This window comes from Tasmannia lanceolata, unplaced genomic scaffold (genome assembly GCF_043159265.1).
Source record: "Tasmannia lanceolata isolate RefF3 unplaced genomic scaffold, GAP_Taslan_0.1 ptg000037l, whole genome shotgun sequence".
NCBI lineage: Eukaryota > Viridiplantae > Streptophyta > Magnoliopsida > Canellales > Winteraceae > Tasmannia > Tasmannia lanceolata.
This window is the reverse complement of record NW_027518714.1, coordinates 1,135,815-1,153,172: the sequence shown is the minus strand read 5'-3', so window position 1 is coordinate 1,153,172 and position 17,358 is coordinate 1,135,815. Positions and strand designations below refer to the sequence as shown.

The window sequence follows — 17,358 nt, the reverse complement described above, 5'->3', positions numbered from 1 at the left end:
GTGATGTGATTCTCTGAAGTAAAATAAAACAGTAGAACTAGTCAAGGAGAAGTGGGTACATGTAACATATATAACTCTCTCTCTCTCTCTACCTACCTACCTATCAATCAAATTTACCTGATGTGGCTCTTCAAAGTAAAACTAAAACTGTAAAACTACTCATGAGAAGTGGTATATATATATATATCTATCAATCTACTCTCTCTCTCTCTCTCTCAAAAACTTACCCGATGTGGCTCTCCAAAGTAAACTAAAACAGTAAAACTACTCAAGGAAAAGTGGGTATATGAGTATATCTCTCTATTCGTCTATCTATTTTTTTTCTGATGTGTGGCTCTCCACAGTAAACTAAAATATTTAAAAACAGTCAAGGAGAAGTGAGTATCTATCTATCTACCTATCTATTTTTACCTGATGAGCGGCTCTGCAAAGTAAAACCAATCAAGGAGAAGTGGGTTTCCCATCTTTAGATCGTTAAGGTGGTTAGACTCCATTAGAGAGAGAGAGAGAGAGAGATTGGTGATTGGTAAAATAATGTGGGAGAGAGGTTAAATGGTGGGGCTATTGGAAATGGTGCGGCGGCCGTACGTACGAGCCAGGTAGCAGAGGTGGGGTGGGGGTTACAATTTGGAAGAATTTAGTACCCAAAACTAATAAAGATTATTTATCTCTTAATGATAATCTAATCAACAACAGCATAACGTGTAGAATGTTTTAATTCCCAATACCCTCATTAAATATATACACATGCATACATAGATACGCAAATGTACATGAATGTTTTTATTTTTTCGAGAAAGATTGAGTACCCTTTTGAAAGACTGTGTACAAGTACCAATACACGTTTTCAAAATAAATCATGAAATTAACACGGAAAATGGTTCCACAAAATACTATCACTTTTTATAGTTACACCCATTAAAATTTCATCAAGAATAGAGAAGTTTCCCACAGAATTTGGCCAAAAGCAGATTCCCAAACATCACGTTTCACATTAGTTGTCACTTAGAAACTTTGGATATAGAAAAATTTGTTAAGAAGAATTTTAAGAAATGGCAGCGTTCTCCCCCCATGAATTTAAAAATAAAAGAACACATTAACGACTTAACCCAAAGGTATAAATTCATAAAAGGCTAACAACCATCCCTAATCACTATCTTCTTAATCTTTGTTATATTAATACTGACATATTTCCACCACTCTTCATTTGAAATGGGTACTTGTCCATTGGTTTAGATTTGAGAAAAATTTAAGAAGCAACCGTATTTTGATATCTTTGGGCTGATTACGGTTGATTAACATATGGAGGGCTTCAATCACTAAACGCATGTTCCATGTGAAAGGTGGAGATTGTGGCTCCTCAGAGTAGAAATCATTACCCATACGTTTTTTTTTTCTGGGTAGGTTTCAATGCTAATAATAACCAATATTAGCCTACAAATCAGTTTGTACCAGCACAACCTCTGTTAATTAAATGCCCAAAGTAAAACCTGCAAGTCCACAAAAAAAAAAAGGAGTTACTCATAAAAAAAACTACCGTTTTTATGAAGAGCTAAGGCCAAGTTGGTTTTGGATTTTGAGAATCCAATGTGTGTAAAAAACTGACTCAAAATCAATTCTCAAAATCCAAAATGTCTCGGTTCAAAGATGTATGTATTCATTTCAAGATTGCTTTCGTGATTTCATCAATGGAAAATCAAACCATGTTTTCGTGAAGAGAAATGATGGAAAAAAGAGATTTGTTTTGTTTGATGAAGTTAATGAGAAGGGAGTGTGGATGTTATATGGTGTAAATGCAGAGAGAGAGAGGAAAGAGATCGACGGAGGAATTAGTAATGAGACATTTTTAGGTTTTGGTGATTAGGGCGTTTAATTTCATCGATCTGCGGCCATTCCTCCCACGTACCCATGAACTTCCATAAAACCGTCCCTCTTTATCATTTCTCGGAAAAGATAAATTCCATGCACTTAAAGAGATAAATGATACTGCCAACCCACTTGTTTTGGTGCTCTGCACCTACCTTTATTTAGATTTTCATTTTATCACTGAAGGTACAGGTAATAAACCCAGATTTAATGCATGTTCTATTTTTAGTCCCCACTAAGGAAAAGTACAAGGGATTTAACCCCATTTTATCCCCAATAATCCTTCACCCCTCCATTTGTTTAGGGGAATTTTCTGCCAAACAAGGGAATGCCATCATCACAGAAAGCCATCATGGGCAACTGAGTAAAACCGGAGCCGATTGGAGTATCTCCACCCACCCAATACGGCATTGGAGATTATGTTTTGGATCAGTTTTCCGGTGGCCAAAGTCAGTGCTAGTCACATTTGATCACTGATGATAGCTGGATTAACATCGTTGAATTTGTAAAACATCATGAGGAACACACCGTCAACCCAAACAGATTAGGAATTCAGAAATTAACTGTTATACTTGGCTGAACCCTAAATGAGGTTTGATGGATCAAGGGCTAAGGATCATCTGATCGAAGTTTTATCAACATATTTGGCCATAAACATGGTTGTCATTCAGATCAACAGATCCAATCACATCCACGACGTAGAAGTGGGTCCTAATAAGTGTCTTTTAGTAAAGAGCTTAAGAGTGACTTTAATTGAAACATTTCAATCGGAGTGCATGAAGTCTCTTATGCACATCTTACATCAGAAACTTATCTGTCATTATAGATTCCTATCTGTAGCAAACATGAACTGTTCATTGAAACTGTAAAGATGGATTATAGTCCTAATCTTTAACCATCCAACTGAAGGACTTATATCCACTTAAACATGGACCAATGCCCATTTGTTTGAACTGCAAGCAACCAATCCCAAGTGTTACAACACGTATCAATGGGACTTTAAAAGTTATGGTGCCATCCAAGGTGAAATGTCGAAAGTTTGGAGCTCATGCACAACTGCCCACATACGTATAGCTATAGAGGAACACCAACATTTTTGTATTCGCAAGACTCTCCAAAACTCGCCCAACGAACCATGAATTTTAGCTTTTCACAACAGCAACTTTGCAGTTAAAATAAAAATAGCCAATTATTTTATACTCAACGACAATCAAGAGGATAGGATCATCCGAGCTGTGCACCTTTATTCAATAGAAAGAACTTTTATCATGTAAACTTTCAACACACAGTACCAACAAGGTGGCAGAATTTCATCAGGCTGCTGACAAAAAGACCCATATATAGTCATGGCAGGAAACAGGGTTCCTAGTCTGCATTCATTTCATATGATTCTACAGATTATAAATTGAGATTGTTCATGCCCATGAGAAGTTTGTATCCTAAAAATTGGAACTCGTCATAGAGACAATGAAACCAAAGAGCTCAGTAACGGAACCATCACTGACCCAAATCATTCCTGTTTTTTACCAGTCATACCAGCAACTACCTGCAATGTAAACAAGTACAAAAAATGATATACAAACAAGTAAACCCATTTCCAGCAAATACTTAGCAACAATCACTGCTGAATTTCAAAGGAACACCCTACATGGCATGGGTGCATGTAAAAATCACGTGGATAGTTGAAGACAGATTTACAAGTTCAAGTCACGAGCGATGAAGTATTATTAAAGTAGTTCTCAAGAGCCAGCAAGACGAGAAAAATATAACGAGTTTAAATTAGGGTGAGAATGAAGAGAAACGAAGATGGTTAAACAAAATAAGCAAATGCATTATTACATACATCACTTAAGACTGGTTGTGGAACTTGCTTGGATGTTTCCAAGGAATCCAATATAGGCCTGACCACGGCTGGAAGGAAGAGGCCTGGAATACGCAAACAAAAAGATAATATCAGATGACACCCGACGTAAGTATCTTGCAACAGAAACAAATGAAACTTGTCTAGTAAATCATTCTAACAGCTAAAGATGCATGGTACTTTATCTTGTTTTGAAAAAAGTCAATTGTGGGGCAAAAATATTTTTTCTTCTAATTTGTTTGTGAACATCCAGATTCTACAGTTTTCTGATTATTTTCAACATTGCAAAACTAAGTATAAGAATCAGCATACATGTTACATTGACAAAAATCAAAATAATAAAAATAAAAGAACATACGTAACAAGAAGAAAATCTATACTACATAACCAGAAAACTGGGGTCACCATATGTTGGGTCATGTGGCCATCAGCACTTGATAGAGTGAATAAATTACAGCCTTTGATTTCACAGCTTCCATTGCAGGACAAATTTTTCTCTCCACAGAAAGTAACACACCACATGCATGAATCTTTATTGTATAACTACGTCACATAATTTTGTAATTGTGTTTTTATCGTGGTTTACCGTTTGCATGACATGCGTTAATGGGAAGGAAGTTTTGATTTATGCAACATTAGTCAAATAGTTAACTTGATGTCAGTCAGTAGGTGGTTGAGATATTTAGGGAGATTACTCCCATAGATCCCACCTAGGAAGTGTTAAAAGGTAGTTAAACTAGGTGGCAGTGGAAAGGAGAGCAGTGAGATAACTCCTGCCAAAATGAACTCTTAGATATAGGTTTTGAAGAGTTTCAGGACAATGAGAAAAGCTTGAAGGAGCAGAAACCAGACCAACCTACGCTTGTAGTGAGTTTTTTATTGGTAAAACTTAAGCCCTTCTCAATTATGATTATTCACGATTACACAAATACCAATTCAAGCTTTTGAGCCTAACTCGTGAGTGCAAGTGACACCAACTTACAGATTTATCAAAAAAAAAGTGTAAAAATCAGTCACCTAGAAACATGATGTACAAAGGTAAACTCGCAACTTTGTCAAGACGAGCGTCAAATCCAAACAAGACTGGGCATTGGCAACCTTGCGTCTCGGAAGTAGGCATTAATGGGCAAATGGCTTTGGCAGTTCGGAGAGAAAAGCGACGTGTTTTTTTTATCGAACCCCTGACCTCAGGGTGAGAGAGACATAGTCTTTACCAGCTGAGCTAGAGGCTCAACCCCTGGAGGAAAGTTATTAAAGGGGAATATGGGGAGAGAATGGGTGGATGGGACATGAGGTGAGGTAAGGGCCGGGGCTCAGAGAGCTTAGAGAGCTTGGAAGTTGGTCTTGAGTATTTTACCCAAGGAGTTAGGTTTCGGGTGAGGATGGGAAATGTTGAGGTTGTGATTGGATACTTGGTTAGGTGAAATTTCGTTGTCCCAAGATTTTCGAAACCTCTTTAGGATTGTTAAGAGATAAGAATCTGAGTATTTTTCACTATATTGACCGGGTGGGAGGGAGTGTACCATAGAGTGGATGGTTTTCAGAAACATTAAGGAACCTACATTTGATTGCCTGGTTAACCGTCTTTTGTATCCTTGAGGATTTTATAGGTATTGTTGGACTGTAGGGTATGGGCCCTCAGGTCCTAGGGGTGAGCTTTCGGTTAGATCCTTTTCAGTCACCTTTCTCCTCCTATTCCAGCATTTTTCTCTTGGTGGAAGGTGTGGTTCTCTCATGTTTCAAACAAAATTCAAACTTTTTCTTGGACTATGATGCGTAAAAAGATCAACATGGCAGATAGACTTAAAAGGCCTAAGTTATAGATGGCGAATAATGGTGCAATGTCCATGGAAGGGGAAGAATTGTTGACCACTTCTAAATTCATTGTAAAGTGGTGACAGAGAGATGGTATCAGGTTTCAGCTGGTTTGATGTGAGTTGGGTTCTCTTGGATTCCATTACAAGCTTATTGGAGGGATGGTGCCTCAGTTGGCTTGGCCCACTTGGGGGCGGCTTCCTGGGAAAGGATTCCTTTTTTCATGATATGGGAGTTATAGGGAGAAAAAAAACGCCCACACTTTTGAGGGTAGACATCATTCCATGGGTTCAGCTTGGAAAATCTAATTAGCAGTAGCTGGTAGGGCAATGAATAGAAAAGAATTTTCAATTTTGGGGGTGTTCAACTTCAAATTTTAAATACACTCCTTTGGCATTAACAAAAGGGAAAATATTTCTTTGGAAAAAATAATCACCTACAAAAGAAACATACCACTAATTAAGAGCAAGTGTCTTGCTAACACACACTTCTACTACCTTTCACTTCACTTTTAAGAACTCTACTATTATTTGCTAATCAATGTAAGAACCAGATAACCATTCAAAACAAAAATGTATGAACCAGATAACTAGAAATCATTTCTCACCCTCTTCAAGACAACGAGAATACCTAATGGATTCCCTAATGTACCTTTTTAATGACTATTTTGCCACCACAAATACCACTTACCAATGTATTCACCCATTTATTATAGCTTCTGCCAACTCCATGGGAGCAATAAGCCCTCCCAAACACAAGAATCTTTGAATCTTCAAGATACCTCCCTTGTAATAGTCTAGCCATTTTTACCATTCAAAAAAAAAAAAAAAACAGTCTTGCCATTTTTGCTTTCAAACCAGCTATTACCCCATACCAGCCAAATCAACAATCTGTCCATTCTCCATTACTGCACATGCCACTCTCCTCCCTTACTCCCCTTCCATCCTACTCTCAAGTCTCAAGTCTCAACCCTATTTTGTTATCCCCCACAAGAGAATGACAAACCCAAGCTTTGGTCTTGCCCCGTTGAAATTCTTCCACCACCCTCCACTTGAGGAACTGAAAAAAACCTCCATTTGAGGAACTGAAACAAACCTTTTAGAACCTACACCAAACACCATCAGCAGTTCAGGACTTCTATCCTTCAATTGTTTTGAAGCATCAAGAACTTACCAAACCTGAGAAATTTCTGTTGATTTTGGCTTGTGTCCTAGACTCGATTCCACCTTCCTGATGCAATTGCAACCCTACTACTTCACCTTCTACAAAGTGAAAACATATTCACTTTTCTCCATAAATTCAGATACATAAGAGCTTTATGCCACCAGGAACCATTCACCAAAACTCCAATATTTGGTTTTTTTTTTTTTTTTGAATGGTGAAAAAATATATTAAAGATATAAGGAAAGAATATCGACACACACAACCGAGATGGTCAGGAATGGGGGGAGGGAAGAAGCGGAATAAAAAAAGCGACCCTTCAAGGGGGAAGAAAATAATAAAAAAACGAAGACAGTCTCCCGAGCCATTCTATCGGCTACTGAATTAGCTGGCTTTCTAACATGCTAGAAGGCTATGGATGAACTCCACTCTTTGGTAATAAAAGTGCAAGTCTCTTTACGTTGTGACTTTGTCCGAATGTCAAAAAAATAGATAAGTCGCAGGGACCCCTAAACTCCTAAATGCCTCAATTGTTTCTTTCGAGAAGTCTTCCTTCAGCTCCCTAAAACCCATCTTTCAAGAAAATATTTTCAATCAAAGAATAAAGAGGACTACTCATCGCAACAAACTATGTCAACACAAAAAAGATAAAATCATAGAACTCTTGTACATCAATCTCTTCAGTTAACCATTCAAAAACAAAAACAAAAAAAAATTAATCTCTTCAGTTGCACATAACATGCCAAAACCCAATCTTCACACAAAAATACATCATTTGATCACATTCAATTGATATTCCACAACATAAAGGCAACAAAACAACAAGAGTGAATTTCTAGGGTTTGGTTAAATATCTTGCAATTTTTTAAGTAAAAGTAGAAATAATGCCAAAAAACAAAGAAAAGAATCATCAAAGCTAGCAATCAATAGACAAATCGAAACTTACCTACTAAAACAATGAGGCAAGAATCTACAATGACAGGCTCTTGAACGACAAAGATCTTCAGCTTCTCCATCACCCCCATCTTTAGTTCTCTCCTCTGGGACTCCTTTTCCCCTTCTCCTTTCCCCATTTTCCCTTCATATGTTGCTTTTTATTCTTATAATTCCTCTCACTCCTTTTGATGGTGATCTCATTTGACTACATATATATTTTGAGTTCTTTGATAACATGCGCCGAGTTTGTTTGACAAAAAAAGATGGAAAATATCACATAACATATATGGGGTTCGGCGGCTTATTGTTTTCGTGACAGCAGCACAATGATGATGCAGAACGGTGATGTAGGCTAGGCAGAGAACAGAAGAAGAAGAAGAAGAAGAAGAAGTCGAGAAGAAATTAAACGGGAGAGGAGAATTCAAAGTCAGTAATCAATCAATTAATCATAAAAACTAATCAAAAAAGTCATAAATTAGCCTATATATAGGCAACTGACAATCATAAAAGACTAAAATGCCCTAAAATTCCTAAAAGGCCAAAATAACCCTAATAATCCCATAAAATCTCCAAAATATCCCTCCCTCCAGACAGTAAAAATACCAAAAAAAAACCCTTATGGGACCTCTAAGTGCCGCCCCGCCTAGAATAAGTCTGCAACTGACATCTATGATCCCCATCAAACAAATATCAATTTGTATCATAAAACTTTGTCAATGATTAGAAGGTGTTGCACTTTCTCTGTCTCCCTCACGTCTATCATATTTTCTCGAGAATGGGTTATCCATGCCAACAGTATAAATTCTAACAACACCCCTACTTAGTTGTTCCACCTTCGACGAGCGAGAAGAAGGTGACTCCTCTTCCTCTTTGTCTCTCTTATTTATTTTCTCTAAGGTTTTGTCTGTTTATTTACACCCACTCAGCATGAAAAAACAAATCAGAAACCTTATCGTAGTCACTTACACTCTGTTACTAACCAGTGCGTTTTGAACTTTCTTAGCAAACGGAAGAGGAAAATGATCTGATGTCCGTACAAAAACAACCGTGCCTGCGCCTGCTAGCGTGCCTATGCCCACCAACCTAGACCTCAATAATGCAAGTGCAAACCCAATCTCAGCCCCCACAGTCAACAGGGACGGTCTGTCACACAAAAATTATCCCAAACCAGGGTGATTGGTACTGCCGGCTGGGATTGAGTTTGAAATTGTGCTGTCAAAGTCAAGGTCGGTGGGCATAAGCCTGGTAGCAAACATGGCTGTGGTAGGGAAATTGTTGGAAAAAATTGAGAGTATTGTTATTGATAGAAAACAGAAACTTGTTGCTTCAAGGCGTGATATCACTTTCCTTAAGACAAGATTCGCCCCCACTAGTAGTGTGCAAAGGGGATCCGCGAATTGCCTCCAAGATACAATGAAGCCTAGTAGGGAAGCCCTACTAATGTTTGATGACGCGTAGCACTAGCGGAATCAAACCCGAAATGCCCTTCCGAAATTTCAAGCCTTAGAGAAATTTCTAGATATTGTTTCTGCAGAAAAACAGTATGTAGAAATACTTGGGGATTTTGTAGGAGTGTAGAAGAGAGTGTAAAGTCTGTCAGAATTGCCAATTCGTTTTCCTATTATGAAATGACTGAATTCTGCACATTTTGTAGACCACCTGGTGTCTTTTCAGTGTGAAAAACACCTCTACAGGGCACCTTTCCAGAATGTTTGAAATCTGACCGTTAGATCGCACCCATTGATATTGAACGGTCCTGATCGATCCTAGAGGTGACTGTTGGTTTGAGTAAAACCTCTCTCCAACCCAGTCATCGTTAGATCAACCATCTATGGTGTGGATCGCACCCCCTTGGCACTTGACCGTTGGGGGAAGGGACACAACCCATTTGATCACACTCTTTGACCGTTGGAGTTATGGGCCCGTTGGGCCAACCATTAGGCCCGAACCGAAGCCCAACCCAACCGAACCATTCGGCTTGATGGGCCTACGAACCATTTGACCCACCCATCCGACCGGTCCACCTTCATCTTGATCCAACGGTGCAGATCAAATCTGAAAAAATTAAAGGCTCCAATCGCTCCTCGCGACGTTGCGTACGTGCGAAGTGCAAAATGCGCCTAAAAAAATGCCAATAAAGCGCCACTATGCGCCCTATAACCCATTGCCCACGCCGCGCGTGCGCGTGTGCGAACGGTGCGTTGCACCGTCCCGCAGGTCCAACCATGGGTTCAACCCAATGTGCAATCAATAAGTATTAGAGAAGTGTAGTGCTTTATAAGCCCTTCTCTTTCCTTTCTCTCATCCGGTACGGGACTATCTTTTCAACAACACTTCTACATCCTTTTATAAAAGCAAATCTTTCCAAGAAAACATTTTCTTTTTCCCAAATGCATTTGATAAAACATTTTCCAAAACACTAAAACATGCAAAATACATGATTTTGAAAATCCAAAATCACTAACAATCCCCCACCATTTTCAAAATCAAAGAAAATTTTCTCAACAGGCTTCGAAATCTTATGCACTCTCGATTTGAACCTTCACTTAGTGAGGACACATCAAAGTTAACCAGAATTGCATAGTAGACGTATCTTTGAACTAGCTATTCTATTTGGTTAACGGGATACGTCTCACACACAAGATTTCACCTCTTTGGGCAATTTCTAAAACCGACACATGTACTGGCCTTGTGTATAGGTTTCATGAGCGCTCTAGAGACTAGCCAGGTCTCGTAGGAAGCGGCACCATTCCCACACTCACATAGGTAGGCTTATCAAGAGTGCCCCTGTAACTAAAACACTCCAACACTATATTATAAGCCTATTAAGAGTTTAAATACTCAGCCTTCTCCTTTTAAACATTACAGGTACCAAGCACTTTACCTTGGAATGGCAAATAATACAGATTATAGTGCTTGCAATCACTCCATATGATGTACTTGGACTCATTGAACTCAAGACTTGATGTTTATTCAAGTGTTGAGTTAAGGTTCCATCATTGGTGACTATTGGTTAATGGCTTTAACCCCATCCCTAATGATGTTTTACACACCGGATCTCTTGCAAGAGCTTTAGTGAATGAATCAGCCAAGTTTTGGCTCGATCTCACAAAATCAATAGTTACTACTCCAATAGTAAATAACTCTCTTATAGTACTATGTCTAAGTCCTATATGTCTGGACTTACCATTATAAACATGATTATATGCCCTTGATAGTGTGGCCTGACTATCACAATGGACATAAATCGATGGCATTGGTTTAGACCATAACAGAATTTCCAATAACAAATTCCGAAGTCATTCCGCCTCTTTACAGCATGCTGCCAGAGCTATAAACTCTGCTTCCATAGTTGAAGTTGTTATGCATGTCTGTTTCTTAGAGGCCCAGGAGACTGTTCCCCCACCAAGGGTGAAAATCCACTCACTGATAGATAAATGGTCTATACGCTCAGTTATCCAACTAGCATCAGTGTATCCTTCTATTACAGTTGGATACTCACTATAACATAAACCATAGTCTATAGTATTCTTTAAATATTTTAAAACTCTATAGACTGCATTCCAATGAGAAAAACTAGGATTACTGGTAAACCTACTAAGTTTACCTACAACAAATGCTATGTCTGGCCTAGTACAAGTCATAGCATACATAAGACTACCAATTACACTAGCATACCCTAGTTGAGAAATAGTCCATCCAGTATTAAGATACAACTTTATATTTGGGTCAAAAGGTGTTAAAATGGGTGAACATTCAAAATGGTTAAACTTTTTGAGAACTTTCTCAATATAATGTGATTGTGTTAGAATAAGACCATTATCCTGTCTTATGATTCTAATACCCAAAATCACATCAGCTTCACCCATATCTTTCATATCAAAGTTTTGAGAAAGAAATGATTTAGTACTTTGAATGCTTTCAATATCGGTACTAAAAATTAACATGTCATCAACATATAAACAAATAACATCTTTGCCACCCTTAAATTTACTGTAAATACATTTATCTGAGTCATGTATCTTATAACCATTTGACACTAAGACTTTATCAAATCTTTCATGCCATTGTTTAGGGGCTTGCTTAAGCTCATGCAAAGATTTGATAAGCTTACATACTTTATGCTCTTGGCCTGGCAGAATAAATCCCTCAAGTTGTTCCAGATACACTTGTTCATCAAGTTCACCATTTAAGAATGCGGTTTTAACATCCATCTGGTGAATGTGAAGTTTGTATATCGAAGCAAGGACAATCAACACTCTAATGGTAGATATTCTAGCAACTGGTGCATATGTGTCAAAGTAATCAATACCGGGTTTTTGAGTAAACCCTTTGGCAATTAATCTTGCCTTAAACTTTTCTATGGTCCCATCTACTTTGATATTCTTCTTGAAGATCCATTTACATCCTATAGGTTTAGACCCAGGTGGTAGATCAACCAAAATCCAAGTTTTATTACCCATGATAGAATCCATTTCGTCATTAATTGATTCTTTCCAAAAAGCAGCATCTTGTGACTTTATGGCTTCTCCATAGGTTTGAGGGTCACTTTCTATACTTAAGTTTAACAAGACAGAACCTTGGAGTTTTTCTCTTGAACCTTCTACCAGGTAGGTTACAAAGTCAGGGCCAAAACTCCTATCCCTTCTATCTCTTTAACTTCTTCTTATTTTACTAGGTTGTACACTAGGTTCACCAACTTCTGTTTGAGATTCTAAAGGATGATCTACAGAAGTTGTAGGTTCAATTTCTTTAGGAATTGAAGTGAACCTATTTTCATAGAAAATGGCATCTCTAGACTCAATTATGGTATTGACATCTATGAAATCATTAGATTCTATAACTAAGAACCTATAGACCTTACTGTGACTAACACATCACAAAAAGATACACTCAATACCCTTTTCACCTAATTTCCTTAACTTATATTTAGGGACTTTAACTATAGATCTACAACCCCAAACTTTAAGGTAACTTAAGTTTGGTTTCCTTTTCTTCCACAATTCATAAGAGGTTATATTAGATTTCTTACTACGTACCCTATTCAAAATGTGACAAGCCGTAAGTAAGGCTTCACCCGAAAAACTCTTATTTAAACCAGAATTAACAAGCATAGCATTAATCATTTCAGTAAGTGTCATATTCTTCCTTTCTGCTACACCATTTTGTTGTGGTGTATAAGGGGCAGAAGTTTCATGGACTATACCTACTGATTCACAGAAATGAAGAAAGTTATATTCACCACCTCTATCTGATCTTAGACATTTAATGCTTGTTATACATTGGTTTTCGACTTCAGTTTTATAAATTTTAAATTTTTCTAAAACCTCATCTCTATGACTAAGTAGATAAACATAACAGTACTTAGAATAATCATCAATAAATGTAACAAAGTACTTTTTACCTCCCTTTCTGGGAACACTATGTATGTCACATACATCACTATGAATTACATCTAACAAGTTAGAAGTTCTATCTACTTTAGGAAATGACTTAGTGATTATCTTGGTTTGCATGCATGTTTTACATCTATCTACTAAGTCATTTTCATATTTAGGAATTAAGGTTAACTTAACCATATCATTCATTTTCCTAGTATTTATATGTCCTAAACGATTATGCCATAAAGATAAAGAAGAATCCAAAATATAAGCAAAGACATTCACTTTATTGATATTAAGTTTAAACATTCCTTCATACATATATCCCTTCCCAACAAAAGTACCCCCCTTAGAAAGAATGAACTTGTCAGATTCAAATACAAGTTTGAAGCCATTCTTGTTGAGAATGCTTCCAGACACTAAGTTCTTTCTAACTTCTGGTACATGGTAGACATCGATTAGAGTGAGTCGCTTGCCGGATGTGAACTCAAGTTCCACCTTGCCCTTCCCTTTGACTTCTGCTGTCGACGAATTTCCCATGTATAACACGCTTCCTTCTTCAACTGTTTCATAAGTTGAAAACAGGTTCCTGTCTTTACAGACATGCATCGTCGCACCAGAGTCAATCCACCAATCATTGCCATCTTCAAGCATATTTGCCTCTGAAATCATGGCGACAAACTTTTCTTTGTCTGTTGGTGCACTCGACTTCTTATCCTTAAGAAATCGGCACTCACTCTTGTAATTGCCTGGTTTGCCACAGTTGAAACAAGCACCCTTTCTTTTCTTATTCTTATTAGTCTTCTTTTCAGGGTGTTTGTTTCTCTTCCAATTGCCTTTTCCTTGTTGGTTCGAATTCTTGACATTTTCCACCAAATGGATCTTAGAGGATACAGTTTCATCTTCTTTCTTGTCTCTGATTCTTGACTCTTCCTCAATCCTGAGGCATTGAGCCAAGTCTTCAATAGACATTTCCTCTTTCTTGTGTTTTAGACTTTTTCTAAAGTCTTTCCAAGTTGGTGGAAGTTTGTCAATAATTGAAGGGAGAATGAAGGAATCATCAAGAAGGATGTCTTGCAAATGAATTTGACTAATTAGATGTTGGCAAGGCGCGATATCACTTTCCTTAAGACTCTTGGCAAAAATTGAGAGTACTGTTATTGATAGAAAACAGAAACTTGTTGCTTCAAGGCGCGATATCACTTTCCTTAAGACAAGATTCGCCGCCACTAGTAGTGTGCAAAGGGGATCCGCGAATTGCCTCCAAGATACAATGAAGCCTAGTACGGAAGCCCTACTAATGTTTGATGACGCGTAGCACTAGCGGAATCAAACCCGAAATGCCCTTCCGAAATTTCAAGCCTTGGAGAAATTTTTAGATACTATTTCTGTAGAAAAACAGTATCTAGAACAGTAAACAAAAGAAAAACAGTATGTAGAAATACTTGGGGATTTTGTAGGAGTGTAGAAGAGAGTGTAAAGTCTGTCAGAATTGCCAATTCGTTTTCCTATTATGAAATGACTGAATTCTGCACATTTTGTAGACCACCTGGTGTCTTTTCAGTGTGAAAAACACCTCTACAGGGCACCTTTCCAGAATGTTTGAAATCTGACCGTTAGATCGCACCCATTGATATTGAACGGTCCTGATCGATCCTAGAGGTGACTGTTGGTTTGAGTAAAACCTCTCTCCAACCCAGTCATCGTTAGATCAATCATCTATGGTGTGGATCGCACCCCCTTGGCACTTGACCGTTGGGGGAAGGGACACAACCCATTTGATCACACTCTTTGACCGTTGGAGTTATAGGCCCGTTGGGCCAACCATTAGGCCCGAACCGAAGCCCAACCCAACCGAACCATTCGGCTTGATGGGCCTACGAACCATTTGACCCACCCATCCGACCGGTCCACCTTCATCTTGATCCGACGGTGCAGATCAAATCTGAAAAAATTAAAGGCTCCAATCGCTCCTCGCGTACGTGCGAAGTGCAAAGTGCGCCTAAAAAAGCGCCAATAAAGCGCCACTATGCGCCCTATAGCCCATTGCCCACGCCGCGCGCTCGCGTGTGCGAACGGTGCGTTGCACCGTCCTGCGGGTCCAACCATGGGTTCAACCCAATGTGCAATCAATAAGTATTAGAGAAGTGTAGTGCTTTATAAGCCCTTCTCTTTCCTTTCTCTCATCCGGTACGGGACTATCTTTTCAACTACACTTCTACATCCTTTTGTAAAAGCAAATCTTTCCAAGAAAACTTTTTCTTTTTCCCAAACGCATTTGATAAAACATTTTCCAAAACACTAAAACATGCAAAATACATGATTTTGAAAATCCAAAATCACTAACAGAAACCGATCACTTTTCCTCTGTTATTTGCTAAGAAAGTTGAAAGTTGAAAGTTGAAAGTTGAAAGCAAAAATTGTAAGTAACAGAGTACAAGAGATTATGACATATGGAGAACTAACAGATTACAAGAGATTAAAACAGAAGAGAAATCATTTTTTTCTCATTCAGACGTAGGTGTGCTGTTATGATTTATAGGATTGTGTGTGGATATCCCTCACAGCCCTCCTCATTCTGAAAAAATAAAATTGATGCGAGAGACTAAAAATGTGGATACACCTTCTTCCTATCTTTGGTGGGAAACAACTGATTCCTTCTTCCAAACCAAACATCAACCGAGTTTTCTGAAAGAGACAGATAAATGTTCTGTATTGTTGTTGCAGAGCTATCACGGAAGCAAAAGGTCACAGAAAGTGTTGGGAGGGGTGGTTATATAGAACACCATATATGTTGATCACATGTACATTTTGTTTCTTTTCTAACATTTCTAGTCCAACTAACATATTTTTGTCCATAAATTTAAGTACATAAGGGCTTATGCCACCAGGCCAGGAACACCTTATAATCCCACCAGTCACCGAAATTCCAATGATCTCTGGTAAAAAAAAATGTACATTTGTATTGACGTTGCTACATTTTCTGAATGCCAAAAACAGAGGTTGCAGGGAGCCCCAAATTCCTCGCCCGCATAACAAACATACACCTGAAAATTCTCTAGCTTGTCCTTCGAAAACCCTAAAAAAAATAGTTCCCCAAAAGCCATCTTCCAACGTCAAGCGCCTCAAATAATTACACTCCTTCAAGAAAATGTTCCCAATTAAAGAGGAAAAAAAAAAAAAAAAAAAACCCTAATCCTCACAACATTCAAACGATGTCGACACAAAAAGAGAAAATCACACAATTCTATTCAATCGCAGTCAAAACAATAACATGAAGTTCACAAACAAAACAACGCCAGTGATCTTCTAGGGTTTTGTTGGGTATTTCCAAAAAAAATTCCACGAAAAGTAGAAACCATGCGAAGAAAACAAAGAAAGAAGGATTTGATGACTAACCTACACCAGCGATTAAGCAGGAAGCTGCCACGACAGGCTCTTGTACCACGAACATCTTCAGCTTCTCCATCACGCCCATCTCTCCCTCTTTCCTTCTGATCTCCTTTAATCTTCCCCTTTTGACCTCCGTCTGTAATATTGCATATAGATTCCACGGTTTTTGTTAACATGCGCCGAAAGTGTTTCTCTTTAACATACGCGAACTGATCCTGAGCGTAGCAGTATGCTGTAACTCAGTGTATGCCCCCCATCCATGATGTTGAGTCCGGACCGTCCGATCAAGTGGGTCCATTGACATAGCCTGGAAACGAAAGGTGGTCTCAATGAGCTTCAGATGTGGTCTCGTCTGACCAGGAATCTTTGTGCCAGGATTGCAAGTATAATCTTTGGATGGCTACAACCAATGGTGAGTCTACTCTATATAAAGCTATATATCAATTGAACGGTCAGAATTATTCTTTAAAAAAATGAAAAGTTTTGCTAACATAGGTTAGGATTGTTCGATGAGTCTGAATTTTGGGTTATAAACCGCCAGTGACGGCCCCACCAATTGATCGGGCTACGTACATACACAAATTGTACCATGTATAATGTATAATGTGTAGGTAGAAGGAAGGTAATATGGAAGAGAAGGAAAGTAGAGGAATGAGCGGTGATACCATGCACCTGGGCCCCACAAGAAAGATGGAAATGATATCCACCACAACCATGTTTTAATAATTGCACAAACCCAGCTTGTCTTTCTTTTTTAATTGGCTTCTCAGAGCTTTCAAGAAAATGTAATAACCTTTAGTTTGACATATCTTTAAACAATAAAAGACAAAATGAGCTAGTGCCGATATCAAAACATGGTTGTGCTGATATCATTTCCCTTTTGGGAACTCATTCTCTATTTGGGAACTTCTTTAGGCTACTAAGGGCAACTTTTACCCACAACTT

At 38.3% G+C, this 17,358-nt stretch overlaps 1 protein-coding gene across 1 annotated transcript; it reads right to left on the bottom strand.

Annotated features, from left to right (window-relative positions):
* Positions 1-3,085: 3,085 nt before the first annotated feature.
* Positions 3,086-16,583, bottom strand: LOC143862606 (fiber). The gene is made up of 3 exons (XM_077373668.1): positions 16,420-16,583; positions 3,710-3,792; positions 3,086-3,412 (listed from the first exon to the last, which is right to left on the bottom strand). The coding sequence occupies exons 1-3, from the start codon at positions 16,496-16,498 to the stop codon at positions 3,377-3,379; spliced, it is 198 nt and encodes a 65-aa protein (XP_077229783.1). The 5' UTR covers positions 16,499-16,583; the 3' UTR covers positions 3,086-3,376.
* Between the last annotated feature and the right edge of the window lie 775 nt (positions 16,584-17,358).

What these genes read in the sequence shown, in the direction of transcription:
- LOC143862606 (XM_077373668.1), bottom strand. Translation starts at nt 16,498, where the DNA reads ATGGGCGTGATGGAGAAGCTGAAGATGTTCGTGGTACAAGAGCCTGTC. An exon ending in CTGCTTAATCGCTGGTGTAG is followed by an intron (nt 3,793 to 16,419) that starts GTTAGTCATCAA and finishes TGCGTATTCCAG; the next exon opens with GCCTCTTCCTTCCAGCCGTG. An exon ending in CACAACCAGTCTTAAGTGAT is followed by an intron (nt 3,413 to 3,709) that starts GTATGTAATAAT and finishes TTTACATTGCAG; the next exon opens with GTAGTTGCTGGTATGACTGG.